The sequence below is a fragment of the Gallus gallus genome, chromosome 1, assembly GCF_016699485.2.
Source record: "Gallus gallus isolate bGalGal1 chromosome 1, bGalGal1.mat.broiler.GRCg7b, whole genome shotgun sequence".
Classification (NCBI taxonomy): domain Eukaryota; kingdom Metazoa; phylum Chordata; class Aves; order Galliformes; family Phasianidae; genus Gallus; species Gallus gallus.
The window spans coordinates 108,923,476-108,948,299 of record NC_052532.1 but is presented as its reverse complement, the minus strand read 5'-3'; the positions used below and the strand labels follow the sequence as shown (position 1 = coordinate 108,948,299).

Here is a 24,824-nt window from a genome sequence, read left to right as displayed (position 1 = left end):
AGTTTTGGAACTCAAATACTTATTTCAGTTTCAGGTAGAAGTTCTCATCGATGCTTTCCGTATGGAAAAGGATTTCAGTTATTAGAATGCTCAAACATGATTTTCCCTTTCTACCTCCTCCAGTTAAAAGGACAGATTTTAAAGTGTGGAATTGCAGTTTTTAAACATAATTTAATTCTAATGAACTTTGAATTTGATGGCTTTATTTCCTCTTCTTTCTTCTAAAGAACTTTATATTCAAGTTCAACTGTTTATTGGCTAGCTAGTTCTTTGCTACGCTGTATGCCATACTTGCCTTTGCAGTTACTGAAGTACTACAATTTCACTGTAATTCAGATTTCTGTGCAGTTACATCTGATGACAGCAGGTCCACTGATTAGCTTGCGAGGTGCCAACTGCTCTTACTACACAAAGCATAATGCAGCCTCAAAGCAAACGACACTGAAGTCTTCAGAAGAGGGGAAAAATAAACATCCTGAACACGCTATTTGCCCAAAAGCAGAGTCTGAGAAGCAGCTCCTCTTTGTCTGTCTGTTGACAATGTATGACAGCAGCTGAGGCTGAGGTAAAGTCAATAGAATGATCATAAAGCTTTTGAATAAAGCATTTTAATTCCAGAGTTGGCAGACAGTACTGAATCATCTGTTCTAAATGGATATATCTCAGTTTATGAATTCCTCAGACAGTTCTGTGTAGGCTGAAAGCTATGACTATGTAGTGCAACAATTACAATTTCAGTTTTAGATTTCAATCTTATACATTTTAGGTTTTAATTTAAACTTCTATCTGAATTTCTTACCTCATAAGAACAAGATGTATTTGGTTATATGTTCATGAAAACATGGTAGCTAACACTTGTACTGAAACTACTCACATATACTTTCTATCTCAACTTTTACTTGATGAATGGGGAATGTCTTAGAATGAACTGCCAAGGGCTTTTACAAAAGATTCAGCAGTCTGTTGACAAGTCTCAAGGAGATTATCAGAGCACTAATAAATGCTTTCTGCACACACACCAGAAGTCTTATAACTTTTACTCCCATACTCTTGTATTACAAGCTCTGAAAAGGTTCATTTATTCCAGATGCATTAAAATTAGAACCTTAATCACCAGAAAAGCCTAAATCCACATATGGAACTGAGATACCACCACAACCCAATTTATTCTTTCTGGATTTTAACAAATCTGAAGGATCCTTAGGAAAAAGTCATTGGAAGGGAGGAATCTCATGCTGACAGATCATCATCTGCCCTCTTTATTTTAATATTTAAATTTATATTTATTGTCGTGAAAGATAAAAGCTGGGGAAAAGATGACTTACCTTGGCTAAGGTGTCATAGGCAAGACCAAGAATTCCATGCCATTTAACCCCTGGTAAGAAGAAATTCTCCGATTCAAGAATGGTAGCGATGTTGATAGTGTATCTGCCATCAATCCCCTTTGGGATAGTAACAACGTCTGTACCCAGCACTCCAGTCCAGCTTCCTTGACTATACTTAACTGTGACTTCAATCCCTTGCGACTGGTATGTACTTGACCTTTAAAAGGAAAAGATAAACTTATGTGCGAGTCGCTTATTTACAATCCAAGACACCAAAATACTGCCCAATCTTAATTTTTCACAGAGAAGAAAAAGAAAGTAAGATCTGTAAAGTCAATCACAGAAACACATAGAAGAAGGGGGTTGGACTTTAAAGGAAGTAACAGTTGATTATAATAATAATTAAAAACAAATCCTTGAGCCCCTGTTTTTATCCTGAAGCCTTAAATGACTCAAATTTCCTCTCCTGTTTTTTTTTTTTTTTGTTTTTTGTTTTTTTTTTAATTTAATCTAAGGTTTTGTGCCATCTGGTGCAATGTGTCTCTGACTCAGACTGGTCCATCAAAATAGGAGCAATAATTTTTAACTGGAGATGGAACATACTAAGTGGTGGTAAAAAATAAGAAGCTTGCAAATTCAAATCTAAAACTGAAATACCAAGATAACTGGATAGCTGTAGACTAAGATCTCATTAATATTATTAAAATTCCATTTTGGAAAATGGGAATATTACTGTGAGTTAAGCAGTAAAACACACATCTAAATCTGCAGTCTGGCCTGTCCATGAAGAAGTTAGAAGACCTGGATATAACAAATGACTCACTGACTTGGAGAATGAGAGGGAGGATTTCCTTCTAGACTAGGATAACAAAAGCAGAGGAGCAAAGAAAATAAATTCTGGTTAGAAAGCTTAACAAAAACATTACAAAAACCATTAAATTTTTCATTTTAAAAACCTGTAGTATAAACATAGCAATCAGCCTCCATCTGCATCGCAAATAAGAAGCAACAGAACACCTAGATCCCTTACAATCTATTTTTGGTCCCATTCCTCGGCATGCAGTTTCTCCTCCTAAAGAGACAAATGACCATGCTTGCTTCATCGGAGCAGACTTTCAGCTTGACAGCCTTTTTAAAAGTAAATCTAAAAAAAATTACATGCGTGTAACACAATAGCAAGTGGAGGTCATTTATCAAGTGCGGACAGCTTTATCCACCCAGCCTTAATCTAACAGCTGCTCTGACAGAAGCTGCCATGAAGCCGTGAAGTCCTTGACTGCAGCGTAAGAGATGAGAGCTCACTGACAAGGGCTGACTTGGAGAGCTGCTTCTTCTGCCTCATAAGCTGCTACGGAGGGCTCCACAGCCACATGTACCTGAGCCAGCCAGAAGAAAGATGGGGGAATTGTGCCTGCCATGGGGAACACCATTCAGATGGGTACACAGATAACTCCCACCTTTTCGAGCACGCACATCTTGTTGGGCAATTTCAGCAAATGAACAAAGCAAGTACAGAAGATTGGTCTGAGTGGTACCCAGATAAGTATTGTAACACATCAGATTACATGAAGTTAGTAACTTAAGGACATGACCTTTTAATTGTGAAGCCATGTGAGTAATGTGCCCATGCAAGTGATCCTCTTCCAAGCTAACGGAGGGATAAGAGGCCAAGCTATAATCATAGAATCATAGAATGGCCTGGGTTGAAAAGGACCTCAAAGATCATCTAGTTTCAACCAGCCTGCAGTGGGCAGGGCCACCAACCACTAGACCAGGCTGTCCAGAGCCACAACCACTCCACAACCACTCTGGGCAGCCTGTTCTGGTGCGTCACCACCCTCTGAGTAAAAAGCTTCCTCTTAATAACTAACCTAAACCTCCCCTGTCTTAGTTTAAAACCATTTCCTCATCCTGAGTAGCTCTTGATATTCCCAACACCTAGCCCTTCAGGGAGCTTCGGGACCTAGTGGCTTGTAACATCCAAGACAGTAAAAATAAATGAGACAATAGGCTGCAGTGATTATATTTCAAAAATGCACAAATTCCAGAGTTACTGGCACTTACTACCTGTACCTGGTCATTTCTACTGCTGTTTTAACGTTCTTTATAATTCTGCTTTTCTGTGACATTTAGACAAAGGGACATCTCTGCTCAGTCAGGGTCCTCAGAGCACTACTGTGATACTGGCAGTACACTTTATAAATCAAAACAGAGTCTGAATAATTAGCAACATAAGAGAAAACTGTGGGAGAACATGGAAAAGGAAGGGAAAATACAGGGCTGGTCATGTTGAAAAGCGTCTGGCTGTGCAACAGAAGAAGAATCATCTGAAACTAGAAAGATAGGTGAGTACTGGAACAGTAACACAAAGCCACTCTGCACGTACTGACTCTGCATGACCAGCAACAATAACAGCACATATCTGTTCTTCCACGAGCACTAACAGCCTCATGGATTGAGCTCTGGAACAGGATACAAAAAGACTGGGCTCATCACCCAGTACTGTTGGTGAATTCTTCTGCACAAAGGCAGGACAAGTCACTTCCTCACCCTCTGTGCTGCCCCTCCTGTAGAAATGTGTACGAGGATGTTCGTCTCGCTGGTAAAGCACACAAATGTCACACTGAAGAGGAAGCCTTATTAATTACTTCAAGGAGAAAAATGTGGGAGGGATCTGACATTGTCCCTGTGGCAGTAATTATATTCTGTTCTGCAAAAACATTTCCTGCTACATCTTATTGACTGTAATCAGCCCATGCTTTTCCAACTCACTGATCCGAAAGAAGAAAATGTCTTTAGAGGTCAAAACCAGAGAGTTGTTCTAATTCACGGGCAGAAAGTTTTAAAACAAATGCACAGCACATACAATTCCAGACAAGCCATTTTGGCTATGGAACAAATATAAGAAATCCAGCTTTTTCAGTGGGATGGAGTTGTCTCGGTTTCAGGTAGGACAGAGTTGATTTTCTTCATAGTGTATGGTATGATGCTATGCTTTGGCTTTAGGAGAAAAACAATGTTGATAATGCATCGATGTTTTAGTTGTTGCTGAAAATAGCCAAGAACACTCCAGTTTTTCAGCTTCACATACTGTCCTGCCAGTGAAGGGGGTGGAGGTGGGCACAAGGAGCTGGCAGGGGTCAGAACTTGGACAGATGACTTAAACTGGTCAAGGGGGTATTCCATACCATATGATATCATGTGAAAAAGATATAAAACTGAGGGGAGTCGGCCAGGGGGCTGCTGCTGCTAGGGGACTGGCTGGGCATTGCTTGGCAGGTGGTGAGCAATTGCTTTATACATCACTTGTTTTGTGTAAATGTATATAGATAATCATCATTGCTGCTACTTCTTTTCTTTTTCTTAGTAAATAGTTTTTATCTCAATCCAAAAGTTCTAACTCTTTTTCCCTGATTCTCTCCCATACCCCACCAGGAGGAGAAGGAGTGAGCAAAAGGCTGTGTGGTGTTTGGCTGCTTGAGGGGTTACACCACAAGGGTGTACCTGTGCAGGAAAAAGGCCTACCAGAGGATGCTCCTGTGGTACTACCACTCCCTTCACCCTCTCCTCAGCAGCTACTGTCTTTTCTCCAGAGCAGTAGCAATAGTCAAAAACATGATTTCTCTAGTCATTCTACATTTAAAGGAAGCTCAACAGAGCAACAACAAAACCACTATGCATTAAGCATTAATTTTGACCTCGCAAAACATGCAACTCCTTCTTCATTTCATGCTCTCCCATTGCCACTTTTTGCATAAAACAAGCCTTTAGGTTTTCCTGCTTGCCCATTTTTTTTTTCCTGAAGAAGTAAATAATCTTTACAACCAGCAACGGCAAAGAAGAGATGGAAAACGACAGCTGACCAAAAGATCTGAACGCACGTTTTCATTCCCTCCAGTGATAGACAGATGGCACAAGACAAGTGATTCAGAGCCAATGACTTTAAGACAAAGTGAAAAAGAATACTGAGCAACCAACCTAGTTGTCTACAGGCTATTCCACAACATAAATTACTGATTTTTAACCAAGGAACCCCATCTAATTTGAAGGGGTTCCGGAACAAGTTTCTAATTCACCCCAAACCATAAAATATGCAGTGTACACAGCCAAACTTGCAGGACCATAGTGTAAAGCAGAAGCTTACTTTTGCCAGCTGGTATATAATTTATTGCATTATCTCAATTTTTTTTCCTTGTAATTTTCTTACCCCACCTAACTCTTGAGCAGTTTTCTCTTTAAACTTTAGACACTGAAATAAAACTGGATACTACTGCTGAGTTCTAACAGCCCGGGTATGTCATTCTTTTATGTGCTGTTACAGTGCTAAGGCTGATTTAGTTTTAAGTCTAAAAACCACTTTATAAATTTGTTTAAGTAGCTCTTTTATCATAAGTAGCATATTCAACAAAAACTATTTATGATTTTGAATAGTATGAGAAACAAATGCTGTAACTCTTTTTTCTTTTTTTCTTTCTTTTTTTTTTTTTTTCAGTTTATGAGGCCATTTCCCAAAACATTATATATCTTGGTGACTTATGAAGCATGAACGTCAATGGCAGACTCAAAACTTTTCACAGCAGAATATTGTAAACCCAAGTTGTTAACGAGTTCACGAGAATAACTCTGCTTGTTTTGTATGGAAAAACTGAGATAATTAAGCAATGCAACTATATGACAAGAAAACATAATATGATTAAACAAATTGGTTACAAAATTGCTCAAGGAAGGTTGTCCTGAGCAACACACAGGCGAAGTTCCTTAAGACTGTTGAAACAAAGATGATACCTTTCATATGCACTCTCCCCAGTTTCTGTCCAAAATCAATCATGCATTTAATTTAATATTTTGATCATTTGAAAAAAGTTAAACTATGATTTTGGCAATCAGGAAATTCATACCCATCACGATGCTTCTCCAACACAATATTCCAGTAAGTATATACCTCTAACTCAGTCCCAGTAGTTTTATTAATACAACAAATTACTTATCCTTCTTTTCTCTTGCCTTCAATTTGCAGTTTATGACTTTGATATGAAAGCATTTTCTGATGAGAAAGGGAAAAACTACAGGAATAAGTACGAGATGAGAGACAATATCTGTATTTAATTTTGAAGTGTCCCACATAGAATGGAAGAAAAGTGCACATAAGCTATTTGCTTCACTTACACATGGGTAAAGGTCACTCTGGAGTCATTTTACAGACCTGGCTCATGTAAAAGCAAGGCCCCTGCCTACCATTTATGCAAAATCATTGACAATCAGGGAAAGCAACATGATTGCCAGGAAAAGGCTATCATAAGGCCAGTCTCAAAAAGAGATGAGCAATGAGCTTATAGGCCCAGTGGCTTCAGCTCAGGTCAGAAAGAATCACCAAGAATCGCTTGCTGGAATCCATTCGCAAGCACACAATGGACAAGAAGGTAAAAAGGGACTCTGCAACTCTGCAAGGAACTTCACAGGCATACCATGTCTGAACAACCCTACTGCTCTCTACACCAAGATGACTGTCTACATAGATGGGGAGAGAGCAGGGGCTGTAGCATATCTTCAGTCAGACTGCTGACACCACCTCCCACAACACTCCCATTTAGAAGCTGAGGATGTAGAGCTGGATGAACAGACCACTGGGTGGCTGAAGATGGGCTATGCCTCCAGGCCTACAAGAGTCAGTAATCAGTGGCTCAGTGCCAGGCTCATGACACGTAGAGTGCATGACATCAGTGGGGGGAAAATAGCTCAACATCTTTGTGAAGAACCAGCATGACGGACAGACTGCACCCTGAAGCAGATTTTCACAGGACAGTACCTTAAAGAGCACAGCTGACATGCTGAATGGCAGAGCTTGAATCCAGGGGAACTTTGAAAAATGGGAAGAGTGGGCCAACAGAAACCTCATGACATTCAATAAGGAGAAGCATAAAGTTTTGCAGCTTGGGTGAAACAACTCCATGCCCATTGGGATAGGCTGAGAAGCAACAGAAAGGGACCTCAGGTGATGGTAGACACCAGACTGAATAAGAACCAGCAGTATACTTGCACTGTGCATATAGCAAACTACAACAGACTGCATTTGGAGGGCAGCAGTCAATATATCTAAGCAAGTTTATTATCCTTTTCTGGACAGCACTGGTGAGACCACAGTCGGAATTTGTAGCCAGCTGTATGAAGCCAGTTAAACAGGAATGTGGAGAAAAAGGAGATGAACTAGTAGAGGGCTGCAAAATAGGTCAGGGACCTCAAGAAAGGACCTATGAGAAGTTAAGTGGACCTGGGCTTGTTTTGCAAATGAAGCTAAAAGGAGAATTCATAGCAACTTACAACCACTTGAACGATGGCTACAGAAATGACACAGACAACTTTCTTTGTGAGGGTTAACATCCTTTTGTTAAGTTCAGTTTGGATATTAGGAAGCATTTCCTCTACAGGAGAGCATGGCACATGAGTGAAACACACTGCCCAGAGTTCATGAATTCTCCACCCTCAGAGACTTACAGGACTCGGCAAGAATCAGCTGTGGCTGATCCATTCTAGTGACAGCCTTTGCCTCAGCAGGAATATGTAACAAGTGACCTACCGAGTTTTCTTTCAATCAGTATTTAAATGCCTTACTGATTACAGTGGGACCAAGATGTGCCCCAGCTGACATTTATGCCTTAACTACCTGAAAGTAGCTTGATGTAGCTGGGTTCAAGCATACTAATGGCTGCACTTTATTCTGAGCATATTCCAGTTCTGCATCAATCCAACCCAAGCTAGGAACTGCTATCGCAATTGCTCTCTGCTATTACTGAGTTTGAATCATTTGATAAAGTACCCTTAACTCTGCAGGGCCTAATTTTCAAGGTTTCATTATTAATTTTATATCAAAGTTCTCAAAACACAGTGCACACAGAAAACACTGATAAGAGGCTGTAACCTTCAAGTGATTTCATAACATTCTCAACACACAGCCTCTGTTGTTGTTGCTGTTTGCAATGGTGTGTGGTTCTTATAAGAGAGGCCTTGCCTGTCCAGACGAACTAATGTCACTGAAGAGAAAAGGGAGGAGGAATGCTTCTGCTTTTAGTTCCTGACAATTCAGTTTTCTTGTAAGTACAGCCACTACCTATGGAAGGGGATAGCTAGCAAGTAAAATTCTGAAGTAGTGCAGAAATAGCATTCAAGCACAAATTCTGGACTTCTCAGACCTATGTGAAGCATCTCTACCCACAGCTGGATATGTGACAGGAGGTAAGGGTATTCTACTTGGTAGCATGGAAATACTGGCTTTGCCTCCATCACTAGTGTATTTTATCAGGAAAAAAAGCAATACCCTATGGTAAAACACATGAAGAGGTAATGAAAATGTCGATGTTCTCCTGCCTCTCAGTCCTCCCAAGTAATTTTATCTATATGGTCAGCTAAAGATAGGCAGTCTGATTTGCAGAAATTTACCTGAAATAATTGAAACTAGAGAAGGGCAGAAAGGAAAGATGAAAGGAGGGAGAATTATTCACACAAAGCTGTGTTTGGCTGTGACTAATGTCAGCTCTTGTTAAGCAGCAAATTTTGTGTGTAACAGGCACTAAAATCTCCAAGTCATATCTTATAAAACCCCAACTCAGCACAGGGCCTGTCCCAAACAGTGACTGAGGACTTTGTCCAAATTAAACAACAAATTAGTTTTTGACTAATTAATTCTGTCAAGTAGTAGATAAAGTGTCAAGTAGTAGATAAAGTTAGTGCTAATTAATTATTGCTTTTAAACAAAAGGAAAGTAATTATAAACCTGTAATTCCTTCCAAGACCGTTTGGACAAGAAACTGGCTGAAGTTGGTGTGATTTTGCAAATAATTTTTACACTATAATCTTCCTTTTTCCCCAGCTCTAATCAGCACAGGGCCCAGATCTGTTTTGCTGTCATCAGTGGGAAAATTTGTGGTGTCAAATGGTGGACTCTGCATCGGGGACAGCCGATGGTTCAGGAAGAAAACTCAGTCTCAATGGGATGTCAGAGAAGCCCCATGAACTACCTGATCATCCTCTTATGCATGGAGGAGCCAGGATCTCAAAGACATTCTATCCCACCGCAGCGTACAGAACAGGTACTTACAGCTCTGTATTGAAGTAGGAGGTGACATCAGGATCAGGCACACCTGCTACAGCAAAATTACTGCTTCCAGTGTCAACCAGAATATTTAACTGCCGAAACAGAAGAAAGGAGAGGTGGTTTTCACATTCAACTAAACAAACAAAAAATCATTAAAGCTTTTTTTTGTCTAAACTACCTTTAGTTTAAAAATAAAGATGAAAGTTGCTCTGAAAAATAAATGCAAAGTATTAACCTTTGGGGAAGACACGTTGCTGTGGCCCATCCAGAACAGCTGATTATAATGCAATGCTTTAAAATAGTCATGGTCATGGAAGGGAGAACACCCACCAAGCCTGTATTTGCATAGCAAATTAATTTATGACCACCTCAAACTTCTTTTTGGCCCAATCCATGTGTGCCAGCAACCTGCCTTGTCCAGGACACATACTGCTTTGTGTCCTGTTTAAAGCACTGCTTCTGTAGGGCTGATGAGGTTTCTAGGTAGAGGGCTGAGTGCCAATCAGAGCAGAAATAAGCATAAACATGAAGCTTGGAAAGCATAAGAAGAAAGCATAACTCCTTCCAAACAGTAGCACCCTACCACAGACTTCACTGCCTGGGAACAAGAGGCTAGATTTATAAGCACAGTGAAAAGCACTGATTGGAAGGCAGCCTTAGTGTAGGCCACTTATTCAGTTAATTGGGAGGATAATTTATACCAAAAATTGCCTAATAAGAACAGAGAAAAAAAAAAATGAAATCCTCTCTTTCCCCATGTAGCTCAGGCGACCAGTCTGGCTCACCACAGCTGTGGGAAAATGCTTGTACTAGCACAAAGCAGAAGGTCATAGCTGTGAATGAGCTGAGATGCAGGATCACCTTGAAACTACAGCTTGGAGTGCCATTAAATGACAATTTAAGCCAGAAAGAGACTGTACAACTACCAAAACTGGTGGTCATGCTTTTGCCTCCCCTTGGCTGTATGTTTCCCATGGCTTCTTGGCACAAGCACTAGTATCCATGTGGCCGTGCTACAAATCAGATCAGTTTCCTCACCTACAGTTACAAACAATTAGTCATCTGTCATCTCAGACAGCTACTCGACAGGAGATGGTAGGAGCAGATACTAGAAAATGGTGATTACCTCCTTTGGTGACAGTATGGTCTCAGTTTGGCCCCCAAATGATTGTGAAATCATGCTGTAGGCAATAGCAGACACCTGCCCCTATAACAGTGTTAAGGAATTAAGATTTTTCCTGTAGGAGGGAGACATCAGGACTGGTTTGCCTGTGGTTTGAATACAACTTGAACCCACCACTTCTGTAGCCCTCGTCAGTACTTAAGACTCAAGACTGAGCACCAAAAGCGAATGTGAGAAGGGTAAGAGAGAAAGATACAGTAAATGAGCTTAGTGTTGACAAAAGAGGTGGAGAAACATGATCGAGTTCAGAAAGGAGCATAAAGACAAAGGAGGATAAAGCATTTAGAGAAGACACGCCGAAAACTTCTTTAATAGATTTTACAATGAGCATAGTAAAAAAAGAAAGTGTGAGCTGACGTTTAACAACATTTTTGGTTTGCACATGGAGAGGAAGGAAATAGCGGGTTGCCCTTGTTTGATCTAGCTAATACAATGTGGGACTGCAGAGATCTGAAGAAAACAAACACAGAAACAACTAGTAATGCGTGGGACTCTCTTCTGAACTACATGCACTTGTCATTGCCATTCCCAGTCCAAATCATGCAAAAATGTTAAGAATAAATATAAACAAAGCCACAACCTTAGTCAAGTTATTTACCTACCTCACTGTATCTCAGATTTTAGACTAAGTGGAGACAACACATTAAAATTTATTTTGCAATCACACGCAAGCTAGACAGACTTTTAAAAGCAAAAGGACGTATTTAAGTTCACCTGGCTTCAGGAACTGAGGCTTTGAAAGAAAATGAGAACCTTTGAGGCATGACTTGCAATAAAATCCACAGTTTACTGCATACATTGTTTTGCTGAGATTAAAATCTAACATTCTGTCAACTACCTATGAAAGTAAGAGTTATTCCTTTTTTTTTTTTTTTCCCCCTCTGGGATAGAAATCATATTAAATATAAATAACAAAGAGCAGCTACAATGCATGCATCTATCAGGACCAACAAAAGTTGCCTCAAAGGGGTGCTGCGGGGCTTAAATTAATTAGCATTACCAAGGCAGTCTGTGATGTTTGAGTAATGGGCACTGTATATCAGCTGCATAAATACACGTAGGTGTTGCCCTACCCTCGGTAATATTCATGACACTGTACATGGAGGAGGACTGGAAAAAAAAAAACCAAAACCCTCAAACAAAAGCTCAATCACTAACTATGACACATATGAAAGATATTTCTTCCCCCCCCTCCACCTTGGATATAATGTTAACATCACAGAATTCACAAATCACTGAGAAAAAGGGCAAGTTTACTGCCCACAGGACAGAGCGAATCAACATTTCCAAAAGCAAACTGATACCCCCACAGGAAATAAATAAATAAATAAAAGGAAAAAAGAAAAAACAAAGACAGCTAACCATGCAGGTCCCAGCCCACTCTGCTGTGGCTGTGGCTCACACGACAAATCACTATTGAGGTTGACATTCCTGATCTGCATGTTTGTGCATAATGAAACGCGGGCGGCCAGGGCAGACACAGATTTATTGTGGTCCTCACAATGGCAGCAGTGATTAGCAGATCATTTTGGGGTGGGTATAACTGACTGAGCGCTCCTTCTCTTCCCACTGCCCTTTGGCTCTGAACTTTCTTTAGTGCCTCCCCATCTCATTAAGAGCCATTTTCATGTTGTTGCTGCCAGAGTCTGTGTTATTCTGTGCCAATTCTCTGCCAGTGTAACAGGGCTGCTGGGCAGCTTCCAGACCAGCTCTGATGAGTCACAGGGCAGCAGACAGAGTTCTCAAGGCCCAAGGTCTGCCCTGCTCCATCTCCAGAGGTCAGCTGGGCCCAGATCACAGCAGATGGAAGTGACAGCCATCACATTTCACCACCCTGCTTGCCAATGAAGCCTGAAGTCCACAGCTCCTCAACTTGTCCCTTCACCTATCTGCTGCAGGGAAAGAAGGCGCTGATGCTGAGGGAGAGCCAACAGCAGTGGTAGCATTCTCCTCAATGGCCTCCTGGCAAAGCACCAGAGATCAAGAATCAAAGCTCTCCTTGGCTGGCAAAGCAAGTCCACTGGATTTACGGCAGCCACCTTGAAAGAATCATGCCCTGTCTCTTACAGCTGATTATTCAGCCATTGCCATGTTTTTTTTTTTTTTTTTTTTTTTTTTTTCAGAAACTGTTAGATGATAGACAAGATCAGAGAGGCAAGGCTGAATCACAGAATAATCCTGATTTGGAAGGGACCCACAAGGATCACTGAGTCCAATTCTGGGCTTCACACAGCACCCAACATCTGAGAGCAGTATCCAAACACTTCATGAACTCCTGTACTGGGGGCCGTGCCCACAGCCCTGGGCAGCCCGTTCCATGCCCACCACCCTGTGGTGCAGCCCCTGTCCCTAACCCCCAGCTGCCCCTCCCCTGACACAGCTCCATGCCGTTCCCTCAGGTTAAATGAGGCTACAAAGTAGAAAAGTCCGAAATGCTGCTATCACATGCCCAGCATTAAAAACGACGTAAAACTCTTTTCCTTTGAAAGGAAGGCACAAAAGGAAAGCTTACATTGTGTGTTTTTGGTGGATTTTTTTTTTTTTTCATTTCCAAGTTCAGTTTCAGACCTATACAGCAAACATAAAAGCCTTTTTTTGCCCCAAAGGCCACCTTTACTACTGCTGTCAGACATGAAATCTGTACCTCATATCATAACTGGAGATTATTACTTCGTGAATAGTATCCTTCATGGAGAAGCAGAACTACTATGATTATTAATAAGAGATCCACAGAGGTGCCTGGGTATAGAGTGAGTGAGACGGGAACATCCACCTCTGCCATGAAAAACTTACAACAGAAATCTGGCACCCTATCTACACGCCATTAAGTTCTGCTTAAAAAAAAAGCAAAAAAAAAAAACCAAAAACAAAAACAAAAAAAACCCAAACAACTCAAAACCTGTTACTTAAAGTAATGAACACTGAAATGCATCAACAGGGAGGCAGAAGTCTTTATGCCATGTATCTCATGCATTGTTTTCCACTCCGAATGGGTGAGGACGCCAAAAAAAAAAACAGCTGTAAGGATTCATTTCAAGTGGAAATCAAATACACTGTCAATACTTCAAGGATCTCTCAAACTTTCCAGTGCTTGATTCAGCACCAGCATCAAAGAACACTGACTATACACTCACTCAACTGCTTCAATAATTTAACTCATTACTATGTCTTTAATTTTTTTTTTTTAAGTTTTTCATTGCCTAATATTGTTGTATTTTGGTATCAGAAAAAGGTTGTTTTTTTTTTTCTTTTTTTCTTTTTTTTTCCATCTTGTCATCTTTTTTTTCATTCAGCAAAGCTCCCTCTGTCTGTGGTTCGGGCTCATGCCCTGCCTGCTACTGCAAGTGCTGTCAATATAATACCATCAACACTAGGCATTATCTATGTCTAACTTAACTGTCTGGTGACCAGTAACATGCAGTTTGCAAAATGCACCATGCATTCAGAAAGTGACTTCATTATCCCCAAGCAGGAACAAACCTTACTTCTGTTATGATGTACACTATATTCAGACTTAGGGAAGTGTTTCTTTCCTGTTTTAGTTTGAGGTCAGAAGTTTTTGGTCATGTTCAGAAAAACACACAAAACCAATCCCACAGGCTGCAAGGTGCATAACTCATTTCTTTAAAACAGTTCTCTGCAGCATCCACAGTCTTTGCCAGGTGTGGAATCCTAGGGCTTGCCTGCAACCTTGTTGCACTGTTGTCTCTGATGTGATTCCCTGGGTAACTCACACTGAGACAGCCATCCTCTTCATCCCAATAAAAGACTGGCCCGTGGAAAAATCCAGTATAAATTTTCAAGTTAACGGACCTGATTCTTTCAGGTCAAGCAATGAAGATTCTTCATAGAATCACAGAATGGTTTGGGTTGGAAGGGACACTTAGGGTCACCTAGTTCCAACCCCCTTCTATAGGCAGGGACATCTCCCTCTAGACCAGGTTGCTCAAAGCCCCATCCAGTCTGGCCTTGAGTGCTTCCAGGCAGGGGGCATCCACAACCTCCCTGGGCAACCTGTTCCAGTGTCTCGCCACCCTCACAGTAAAGAATTTCTTCCTAATATCTAGTCTAAATCTACCCTCTTCCAGTTTAATGCCATTGCCCCTTGTCCTGTCACTACATGCCCTTATAAAAAGTCCCTCCTCAGCTTTCTTGTAGGCCCCCTTCACGTACTGGAAGACCACTATGAGGTACCCCCAGAGCGTTCTCCAGGCTGAGGAGTCCCAACTCTCTTAGCCTGTCCTCACAGGAGAGCTGCTCAAGCCCTCTGAGCATCTTTGTGACCCTCCCCTGGACCTGCTTCAACAGCTCCATGTCCTTCTTGTGTTGGGAGCCTCAGAACTGGATGCAGTACTCCAGATGGGGTCTCATGAGAGCAGAGTAGAGGGGCAGAATCACCTCCCTCTACCTGCTGCTGGTCACACTTCTCTTGATGCAACCCAGGATATAGTTGGCCTCCTGGGCTGCAAGCACACATTGCTAGCTCATGTGGAATCTTTCATCAACTAACACCCTCAAATCCTTCTCCTCAGGGCTGCTCCCAAGCCATTCTCTGTCCAACCTGTATCTGTGCTTGGGGTTACCTTGACCCAGGTGCAGGACCTTGCACTTGGCCTTGTTGAACTTAATGAGGTTGGCAGGGACCCACATCTCAAGCCTGTCCAGGTCCCTGTGGATGGCATCCCTTTCCTCTAGTATGTCAACTGCACCACTCAGCTTGGGGTTGTCTGCAAACTTGCTGAGAGTGCACTTGACCCCACTGTCCATGTTGCCTACAAAGATGCTAAATACGACCAGTACCAGCACTGATCCCCAAGAGACGCCATTCGTCACTGGTCTCCACCTGGACACTGACCACTGGACACTGGACACTGACCACACTGGACACTGAGATCCAGCCAATTCCTTATCCAGTGAGTGATCTGTCCGTCAAATCTGTTTTTCTCCAATTTGGTGACAAGGATGTCATGAGGAACAGTGTCTAACGCTTTGCACAAGTCCAGGCAGATGATGTCAGTTGCTATTTCTTTATCCACTAATGCTATAACTCCATTATAAAAGGCCACCAAATTTGTCAGGCATGACTTGCCCTTGGGGAAGCCTTGTTGGTTACCAAAAATCACCTCATCTCTATTTTCCATGTGCCTTAATAGGGCCTTCAGAAGGATCTGCTCCATGATCTTGCCAGGCACGGAGGTGAGACTGATAGTAGTTCCCTGCATCTTAATTTTTTTTTCTTCTTGAAAATGAGGGTTATGTTTCCCCTTTTCTAGTCAGTGGGAATTTCCCCACACTGCCATGACCTTTCAAATATGACAGATAGCAGCTTGGCAAGTTCATCTGCAAGTTCCCTCACAACCCTGTGGATGGATCTCATTGGGTCCCATGGACATGTGCACCTTCAGGTTCTTTAGATGATCTTGAACCTGATAAACCTGTAGAATTTCTTCTCATTTACCTTTATACCCCTAGCTAGATTTAATTCTGTCTGGGTTTTAGCTTTCTTGACCTGATTCCTGGCTGCTCAGACAACTTCTTTGTGTTTCTCCCAGGTAACCTGTTCCTGCTTCCACTCCCTACAGACTTTCTTTTTGCACTTAAGTAAGTCCAGGAGCTCTTTGTCAATCCACAGAGGCCTCCTGACATTCTTGCCTGCCTTCATTTTTCTTGGGATGCACTGCTTCTGGGCTTGGAGGAGATGATCCTTGAATATTTATCAGCTTTCTTGGGCCCCTCTTCCCTCTAGGGCTTTATCCCATGTTATCCTGCCAAGAAGTTCCCCAAAGAGTTCGAGGTCTGCTTTCCTCAAGTCCAGAGTAGCAAGCTGGCTGTGCACCCTCTTTGACACCCTAAGGATCTTGAAATTTACCATTTTACGGTCACTGCAGTCAAGGCTGCCCTTGAGCTTCACATCACTCATCAGTCCCTCCTCACTGGTGAGGACAAGGTCCAGCACAGCACCTTTTTTCATGGGTTCCTGTACCACTTGGAAAAGGAAATTATTATCAATACATTCCAGGAGCCTTTTTGATTGCTGGTGCCCTGCTGTGTTGTCCTTTCAACAGATATTGGTGTGGAAGAAGTCTCCCATGAGCACCATGTTTTGTGAACGTGAAGCTGCTCATATTTGTTTATAGAGGGCCTTATCCACTTAGTCTTCCTGGTCAGGAGGCCTGTAGCAGAACCCCAGTATGGTGTCCCTCTGCCAGAGGGGAGAAAGGCACTACAGAGGGACCTGGATAGACTGGATTGATGATGCCAAGGTAAACTGTATGAGTTTCAATAGGGCCAAGTGTTGGGTCCTGCATTTTGTCCACAACAATCCCAGGCAACCCTACAGGCTTGGGAGGGAGTGGCTGGAAAGCTGCCTGATGGAAAGGGACCTCAGTGTACTGTTGGACAGTCGGCTGAATATAAGCCAGCAGTGTGCCCAGGTGGCCAGGAAAGCCAGTGGCATCCTGGCTTATATCAGGATGGTGTGGTGAGCAGGACTAGGGAAGTAAGTCATCCTGCCCCTGTACTCGGCACTGGTGAGGCCTCACCTTGAGTACTGTGTTCAGTTTTGGGCACCTCAATACAGAAAGGAAATTGAGGTGCTGGAGCAGGTGCAAAGAAGGGCAACAAGGCTTGTGAAGGGCTTGGAGAATATGCCCTATGAGGAGAGACTGAAGGAACTGGGGCTGTTTAGTCTGGGGAAAAGGAGGCTGAGGGGAGACATTATTGCTCTCTTCCCATATCTGAAAGGTGCTTATAGTGAGAGAGAGGTTGGTCTCAGTGGTGACAGGTGACAGGACGAGGGGAAACGGCCTCAAGTTGTGCCAGGGGAGGTTTAGGTTGGATATCAAGAAAAACTTATTTACAGAAAGGGTTGTTAAGCACTGGAATAGGCTCCCCAGGAAAGTGGTTGAGTCACCATCCCTGAATATGTGTAAAATCCATTTGGATGTGGTGCTCAGGGCCATGATTTAGCAGAGGTTGTTAGAGTTAGGGTAATATGGTTAGATTGTGGTTGGACTTGATGATCTTTAAGGTCTTTTACAACCAGAGCTATTTTATGATTCTATGAAGCCAGTAGGTCCAATGTAGCCGGACCCATAAGACATTGCAATGAAAACTACAAATGATCACACCTTCCCTGGAATATCTATTTGACCCAAGGGCCCCATCTTTCCATCCTCCTCTCTCTCTTTCCCAGTAAAGAGTGAACGTTACACGCTACTAACATTCATACACCATTCACAATCTTGTCCTGCTGTGTTTTCATGATTTCTCCTACACATATGCTTAAAATAGGGCTGATAGTCCTACTCTGCTTGATGGAGTATGCCGCACAGTAAGCTATCACAAAGTAAAAACATTTTCTATCCATATTTAGAGACTTCTATATTGGAAGCATCTCATTACTGGCTCCTTGAGCTGCTGCCACATACCATGATATGCTGGCTTAGTAGAAATGCATCCCATCCAAGAACTCCTGAAACTGTAACATGTCTCAACTCCCTTTCTTTCTTCTTTTGTCCCACACGTACTAGGCCCTACAGAAAATAATCTCCTAGACAGTGCTTAAAAAAAGTGCAAAGAAGTGCTATGCTACTTTGTTAGGGATTAGCAGCTAGAAATCATTTGGGTAGCAGTTCTTCTTTTTTAAGCTGGTTAATAGATAGGAAAATTAGTTACCAATTTAAATACTGCCTCATTTAACACAACGATTCCTAATTACATTATCAGCCCATCTGGCAAGAATTGCTTAGAGCCATCACGCAAAACAGAAAACACTCTAGCAACTATATGCTGTGTTTGCCCACAGTTATTACGTGTAATTATTGGCATTGAGTGTCAGTCAGCTTATTTCAGCAATTTGTTTCTACAAATTAATCATGTTACAATATACCGTGGCTTTTTATGCACAGTTACTATACACTATTTTCAGTGTTATCCAGAATTAGCACTTACAGCCTGCTTTCTAATAAATTCAGAAGACTAAGCTTTAATGCAGATTCTTCATCTCTTCCTTTTGAGATAAAGAAATAAAACCTAATTAAAACATGAGTCAGAGGAATATTTGGAAGTGTGTCTAGATACAGAGCCTGCAAAGTTGCACATAAACTGAAAGCCTCTGTGATGAACCATTTCTGCATACAGAATGATGTATATTTCACTGGACACACAGAACTGAAACAAACCGAAAAAAAAAAAGGTGTATTTGTCAGTCTGTACAAAGGACTGGCACACTGCTGCTGAACACTGGAGCAGGAACAGGATTCTGCAATTTTTCATGGCTTGTTAAGCAGTCCCTGAACTTGAGCAGCTCTGCAGCACTTCACAGAATCACAAGACTGAGGCAGGAAGAAACCACTGGAGGTCACCTCATCCAACCCCTATTCAAGCAGGGCCAACTACAGCAGATTGCCCATGTCCAAGTTCAGACAGGTTTTGAATATCTCTAAAGAGACTCTAGAGCCTCTCAGGGCAACCTGTGCCAGTGCTCCATCATCCACACAGCGAAGAAGCACTTCCTGACAGTCAGAGGGAACCTCCCGTGTCCTAGTTTGTGCCCATTCACTGTTGTCCTACCACTGGGCTCTTTGCACCCACCCTTCAGGTATTAATACACATTGATGAGACCTTCCTGAGCCTCCTCACCTCCAGGCTGAGCAGCCCCAGCTCTCAGCTTCTCCTCACAGGAGAGGTTCTCCAGTCCCTTCATCATCTTGATGGCACTCTGTTGGGCTCTCTCCAATATGTCCATGCCACTCTTGTACTGGGGAGCCCAGTACTGGACCCAGCACTCCAGGTGTGGCCTCACCAGTGCTGAGCAGAGAAATACAGAATTTTACTCAGCTTCTTGACTGACTGTTGCATACCACTGGTGACACTGGAGAAATTCCCTACCCAACGCTGTGGCTTGGACCTTATCTTCACCTTTGTGAAGAATGAGGAAGTGGGAAGCCCACACATTATGTTGGATCCAGGAGGAGAATTTCCAAGTGCTGCTTTGAGGAAAGCCACCTCACAGGAGTCATCAGACAAATTCTTTGCTACTTCTCCTCTAGAAAGGTTTAACTGCACAGCTGAGATAAGAGAGGTGGTGCAAGAAATCAAACTGGAAGAGCGATTAACAATTTTCTAATCAAATTTGTTAAGCAGGTGGTGCCCGTGTTTTACTGCAACGTCACGCTTAGGGACGCAGGAGGAAGTGAATGACTGCAGCATGAAAAGGTGGCCAGACCAGACAGTCAAGCATATTACTAAAGATAATTCCTGCTCTGGTGAGAGCAGAAGTCTGTCAGAGAAAGTGTGGTATATTTGTAGGTTATGGAGTAAGCTGGATAACAAATTGTAAATGGAGGCTCTTCAGAGCTGCCGTAGATCAAGTCCACCAGAACTTGTTAAGCATTTGCTGTCATTTTCCCCCATCACATATCTAAATGGTGTCAGGACCTGAGATGTGATCCCATACTTATACAACCTTTACCTTAACTGTACCAGCACCTGCCTTCTAAGACGTTCTTCTGTCACTGGCCAACGTCACACCTGCATTGGGCTAACATGGCAGAGTATCCTGCCCCAAATCTTTTCATGATCTGAACAGCTGGACTGGGAAAAATACTTTTTTTTCTCCTTGGGAATGTAATAATTTGTTTCTTTGCCAGAAGATGAGAAGTACTATCAGGATTACCCAATCTTTCCCTGTTTAAGAGAGCTGTGTGCTTCTGTAGTTGAGATTTGTATTAAAAACACAAATGCTAAAGATGACTGATTACTCTGAAGTATAAACTTGCTAAACTAAATTGTGACTTGAAATATGAACATCTGACTCCGGGACTGATGAATAGTCATTTTGAAGAGAAATATTACAGGAAGTGCTTTATATATATTATCATTTTGACAATAAGGGAAGGCTATTACGGTTTAAAGACAAAAAAAAAAAAAAAAAAAAAGTCAGCCAATCAATCCTGGTAACAAAGGGAAATATCTATTCTTCATTTCTACACCCTCCTTTCCACCATTTCCTTCAGTTTTCTAAACATTAACATTCTTCCTGCACACACTGTCTCATGTGGTATCTTATTTTTCAAGCTGGAATTTATTTGCTGTGTCTAGATTCATCATACAACACATCCATCCTATTCATGTTATATGAACATGCTTCGCTGTTGAACATGAGCAATTACTTGTTTGTCTTAGTGCAGTGTGAATCGCAGCAATTTTGTCTCACTGCCTTTTCAGAAAAGATTGACCTTTTTTCCTCTCTTTTCTTCCAGATAGAAGTTCCTCTCCTGTATCACTGACTTGGACAACGAATAGCTGACAAAAATGTGTGTGAAACAACTCCCTCATTCATCAAAACAGCTATACCTCAACAGAAGTCGTGCCTTGTTCTAGATACTGTGTTTTAAGGAAAATCTGGACAACTTAGAAGAAGTTCATTAACAATAATCATCTACAGGTCTAGGAATACCTGTAAATGAGCACTGGAAGACTTGAATTGTGTAAGATTGTGAAAAACTGTGATTGCCTTTTAACGGAGTGTAAGCTTATTGCATCTTCTCCAGCCTTTCCCACTGTAGGCAGCGATGCATCAACTTTTACTTCTAATGTGAAGTAGACAATCAGTTGTTACTAAGAACAGTCTGATGTGCTTGCAAAATTGAGTGAGGAAAATATACATATTTTCTATATTTATACTAAGGATGTTTGTGAATTCAAAGATTATGACATGCTTAAATAAATTTAAGATTAAAAAAAACCCAACACAACAAAAGACAAACACGTCCTGAAATGTAAGAAGGAAAGCAGAAAACACGAGGCATTTATATGTTAAGTATGCACAAAGCCCACATTAGACCAAAAGCGAGTTTCCACCTGTTAGTAGGTGTACAGGAATTAAATTCATCAATTTTCCACTAATTACAGTGCAGCACTGAGAGAAAAGAGAGTGTGTAGGCTGAATAGCACTGAGACCAACACTCCCATCTTACTGCAAGGCTCACTAGGAATCCCAGTGCCCACTCAGCCTTGGTTTAGAGAGATGGGCATCTGAGCTTTGTGTCACATCTGCATTAGTGAGCATCTCATCCAAAGCTCACCCCTTCCCCAGTGAACACAGAGTCAAGGTACAGCTAACAAGAAACAGAAAAATCGCCTGAAGACTGTTCCAACCATCAGCCCGAATCTTGGAGATAGGTTTGTGAATGCCATGGCAGATTTCACAGTCACCTTCTGAACCTGGACCTCATTCCTGCTTTGAAACCACCAAGTATAGTCACAGTAGAGCAGACTTGCTGGGCACTACTGGGCAGGATTCCGAGCTCTGTGGAGCAATGGCCAGCCATATGATATACCTATGAGTTCATGGGGCTGTATGTGCCAAACAAAGACCCGGGGAAAGGAAAGAGCTTATAGCTCTTTAGTAAACAGGAGGGCAGTGGAGATGTGGGAAGGACTGCACAGCTGTTTCAAAGTATAGGAACACCCGCCAGCCATAAATGGTTTCACTGTCCCCAGCCAGCTCCTCCTTAGCATCTACACACTAATACTCATGTGCTTAACCACACTTCATTCCTGAAGTGAAGAAAAACACTGTCAGATTGTTTCAGTTGACCTGAAGCTAAACTTTCCCTGTAAAACAAATACCTGACTGAAAAAAAAAAACCAACAAAAAACCACCCACCTCAAGTGTCTTAGGTTAGACGTCTGCTATGCCTGTTCTGTTTACCACTACTTCATAGAGCATGATACTTCTAAAAAACACAGTTCTATGTCAAACATTTCAGAGGTTTTTTTTTTTTATTTTGTTTTAGAAAAAAAGAAAAAGGAGAAAAGGGTTCATCATGCTAATATATTACTTTTCAGAATATGAAGAAGGGGTTTTTGCTTTGCTTTTTTTTTTTTAAAGGAAATGAAATCAGTAAGCCTACGTTAATGTATTATATGCAGTGAATTATTATAGCTAGAAGCTGCATACAGTTTAGAATTTCAATTTTCCCAGGCTTTCTGCTCTACAAAATTAGCTTCCAATTTATTTTGTCAGTCCATCCTTTTATTTACTTCTGTTGTTCATTAGAATCAGAGAAACTGCTGCCTGAAAAAAGAAATTGCATTTGTATTTCTTTTTTCTGCCTACCTTCAGAAGTCCTACACTCTAAAGAAACCCACCTCCCACTGCAGTATCTGTAAGATTGGAAGTTTCACACATTTACACAGAGCCAAGCTACACCAAATAAACTGAAAGCCTGCCCCAGCTAATCTGACCTTACTCATGCCGCACATACAAGCTTCTACACCATGAGTCACTGTCCATGTTTACTGTGCCAGTTGGAAATAATATAACTAATCAAAGGTCACATTTCAAACTTCAATACACCTTATGAAATCCATTCCTAACACTCCTGAGTGTAGACCAGGAGGTATCTCTCGCCTCACAAATATTGCTTTATTTTAAGTCTTCCTTTTGTCAAAAGCATGATCTTTCAGTAGCAGGCAGAGCCAACAGCAGCCTAACAGGACAGCCTCTGTCTTACTCCTGTACTTCTACATTTGCAGGATAGTAGTGAGAAAAATCCATCTTTTAAGAATGCTGCATGCTCGACCTGATCTCAAAAGGCCTTTTCCCCCTCCTCCCCCTGTCAGCTCACTCCTGTAGCTACACGACTCTCTTCAGGTCTTTTTTTCTCTCTGTCAAGATGTTAGTTTTGGAGACGGGTGTTTGTTAGTGAAGGTTTTTCAAAGCCTGAAGAGCTGCACGAGGAAAGGTGAAGGAAGGACAAGTCAGACACATCAGGCTGAGCTGTTCTCCCTGAGCAGGCTGTCCTCACCCAGGTGCCGTACCCACATAGCTGCTCACTGTGACATCCTTCCAGCTGTACCTAAGGACTCCTACAGAAAGGTCTCACTCATATTTTTTTTCCGTGCTTTTCATAGAGCAGGACACTGAATGCCTATACAGTACATTCCACCCATTCCCCTAAAACACTGTAGCAAAATCATAGCAGATAAGCATCGTTTTTCTTAAGATAATCTTCATCTGTACACCACGACAGTGAAATATATCTTTCCAAAACACTAAAACCAACGGACACAACTACATGAGAATGCCCACCTCACTGATCTCGTGGGGTTTGCGGTTGTGAAAGCAGCCTCTGCCTTCTACAGGCCAGAAAACCATGGTCACACACTGGCATTCCTGAATTAGCCAGGACTGTGGGACACAGAGAGGTCTATACATTAGCACCCACCTGGAAACACTGACTGTGCAGCTCCCTGTATTTCAAGTCATGACCTACGCTATAAAAATGTCACAACTTGTTCCTCAGGATGGGACTTCCAGCACTGCTTGATCTTGTTCAGCCTAGGACAACTTCTACGTTATGGTCAGATAGGGATGTTTCCACCCGGAGAGATAGCCACCATCACCTAATTTTACACAACCACTGGGTTGTTGCTAAACGAATGACAAGGGACAGGACTGGATCGGCTGCTGCAGTCAAGGGGAACAGAGGGAAGACATCACACCAGGTCCAGCTATGTCAAACACAAGGACTGCAATTTGGCTATTCAGACTGCATTTACTGCTACAAAAGCTGTGCCACATCTCTGGAGAAAGCTGTTGAGTCAAACTGCTGCCCACTGCTCTGTGCTGCCTCGATCAGCCATGGGAATGTAAGCAGGTGGCCCGGGGAATGTACACAGACAGCCCCGGGTCTCTGAGCACAAACAAGGTGACGCAACTCCATTGTATTTACTACCCTGGTAATTATTACAGGGAATGCAACTGACGGTAGTCTTCTGCTCCCCATTCCACCTGACCTATTTAGGGTATTACCATGAGCAGAATTTGATTGTTATCATGGGTATTTACTGGAATCATACAGTGGAGTTCAAAGGCATAGACAAAAAGCAGCTTTCCAACTCATAAGACCGGGAAGGACTATTTGATTGAAAAGGAAAAAAAAAAAAAAAAAAAAAAAAAAAAAAGCCATGTCACAATAAAGTTTGATTTATTAAAAATAATTATGATGTTTTTATTCATATTTATTCTAACAGTATATCTTAAAAATTCAGAAGGGCAATTTAAAAAGCCGACTTGATTTTCAAGTGAAGTAAGATACGATTTTTTATTTTGAAATAAATAAGTAAATAAATAAAAAGCAGAGGTATTACTCCCCCTGCTCCTGCACTCATTTATTTCTCTCTCTCCTTCTCAAACATGCACACTTTGCTCTCT

The 24,824-nt window shown here is 41.8% G+C and overlaps 1 protein-coding gene and 1 long non-coding RNA gene across 3 annotated transcripts in view; one reads left to right on the top strand and one right to left on the bottom strand.

Moving 5' to 3' along the window:
* The window catches only part of BACE2 (beta-secretase 2), a 56,767-nt gene that overhangs the window by 23,146 nt on the left and 8,797 nt on the right, over positions 1-24,824 (bottom strand). Inside the window, exons 1-3 of one of the 2 annotated variants that reach the window (XM_040652247.2) lie at positions 10,541-23,224; positions 9,418-9,506; positions 1,326-1,542 (exon numbers count right to left, since the gene is read on the bottom strand). In XM_040652247.2, the coding sequence (XP_040508181.1) occupies positions 1,326-1,542; positions 9,418-9,506; positions 10,541-10,594 (360 nt within the window). In that variant the 5' untranslated portion in view covers positions 10,595-23,224. Of the gene's footprint in view, positions 1-1,325; positions 1,543-9,417; positions 9,507-10,540; positions 23,225-24,824 lie in introns of those variants that run through there. The other variant, XM_015301191.4, reaches the window with a different exon arrangement.
* LOC121107536 lies at positions 4,109-11,755 on the top strand. Its single transcript, XR_005841787.1, has 2 exons — positions 4,109-4,273; positions 5,818-11,755. It is a non-coding gene; the product is annotated as an uncharacterized LOC121107536 (long non-coding RNA).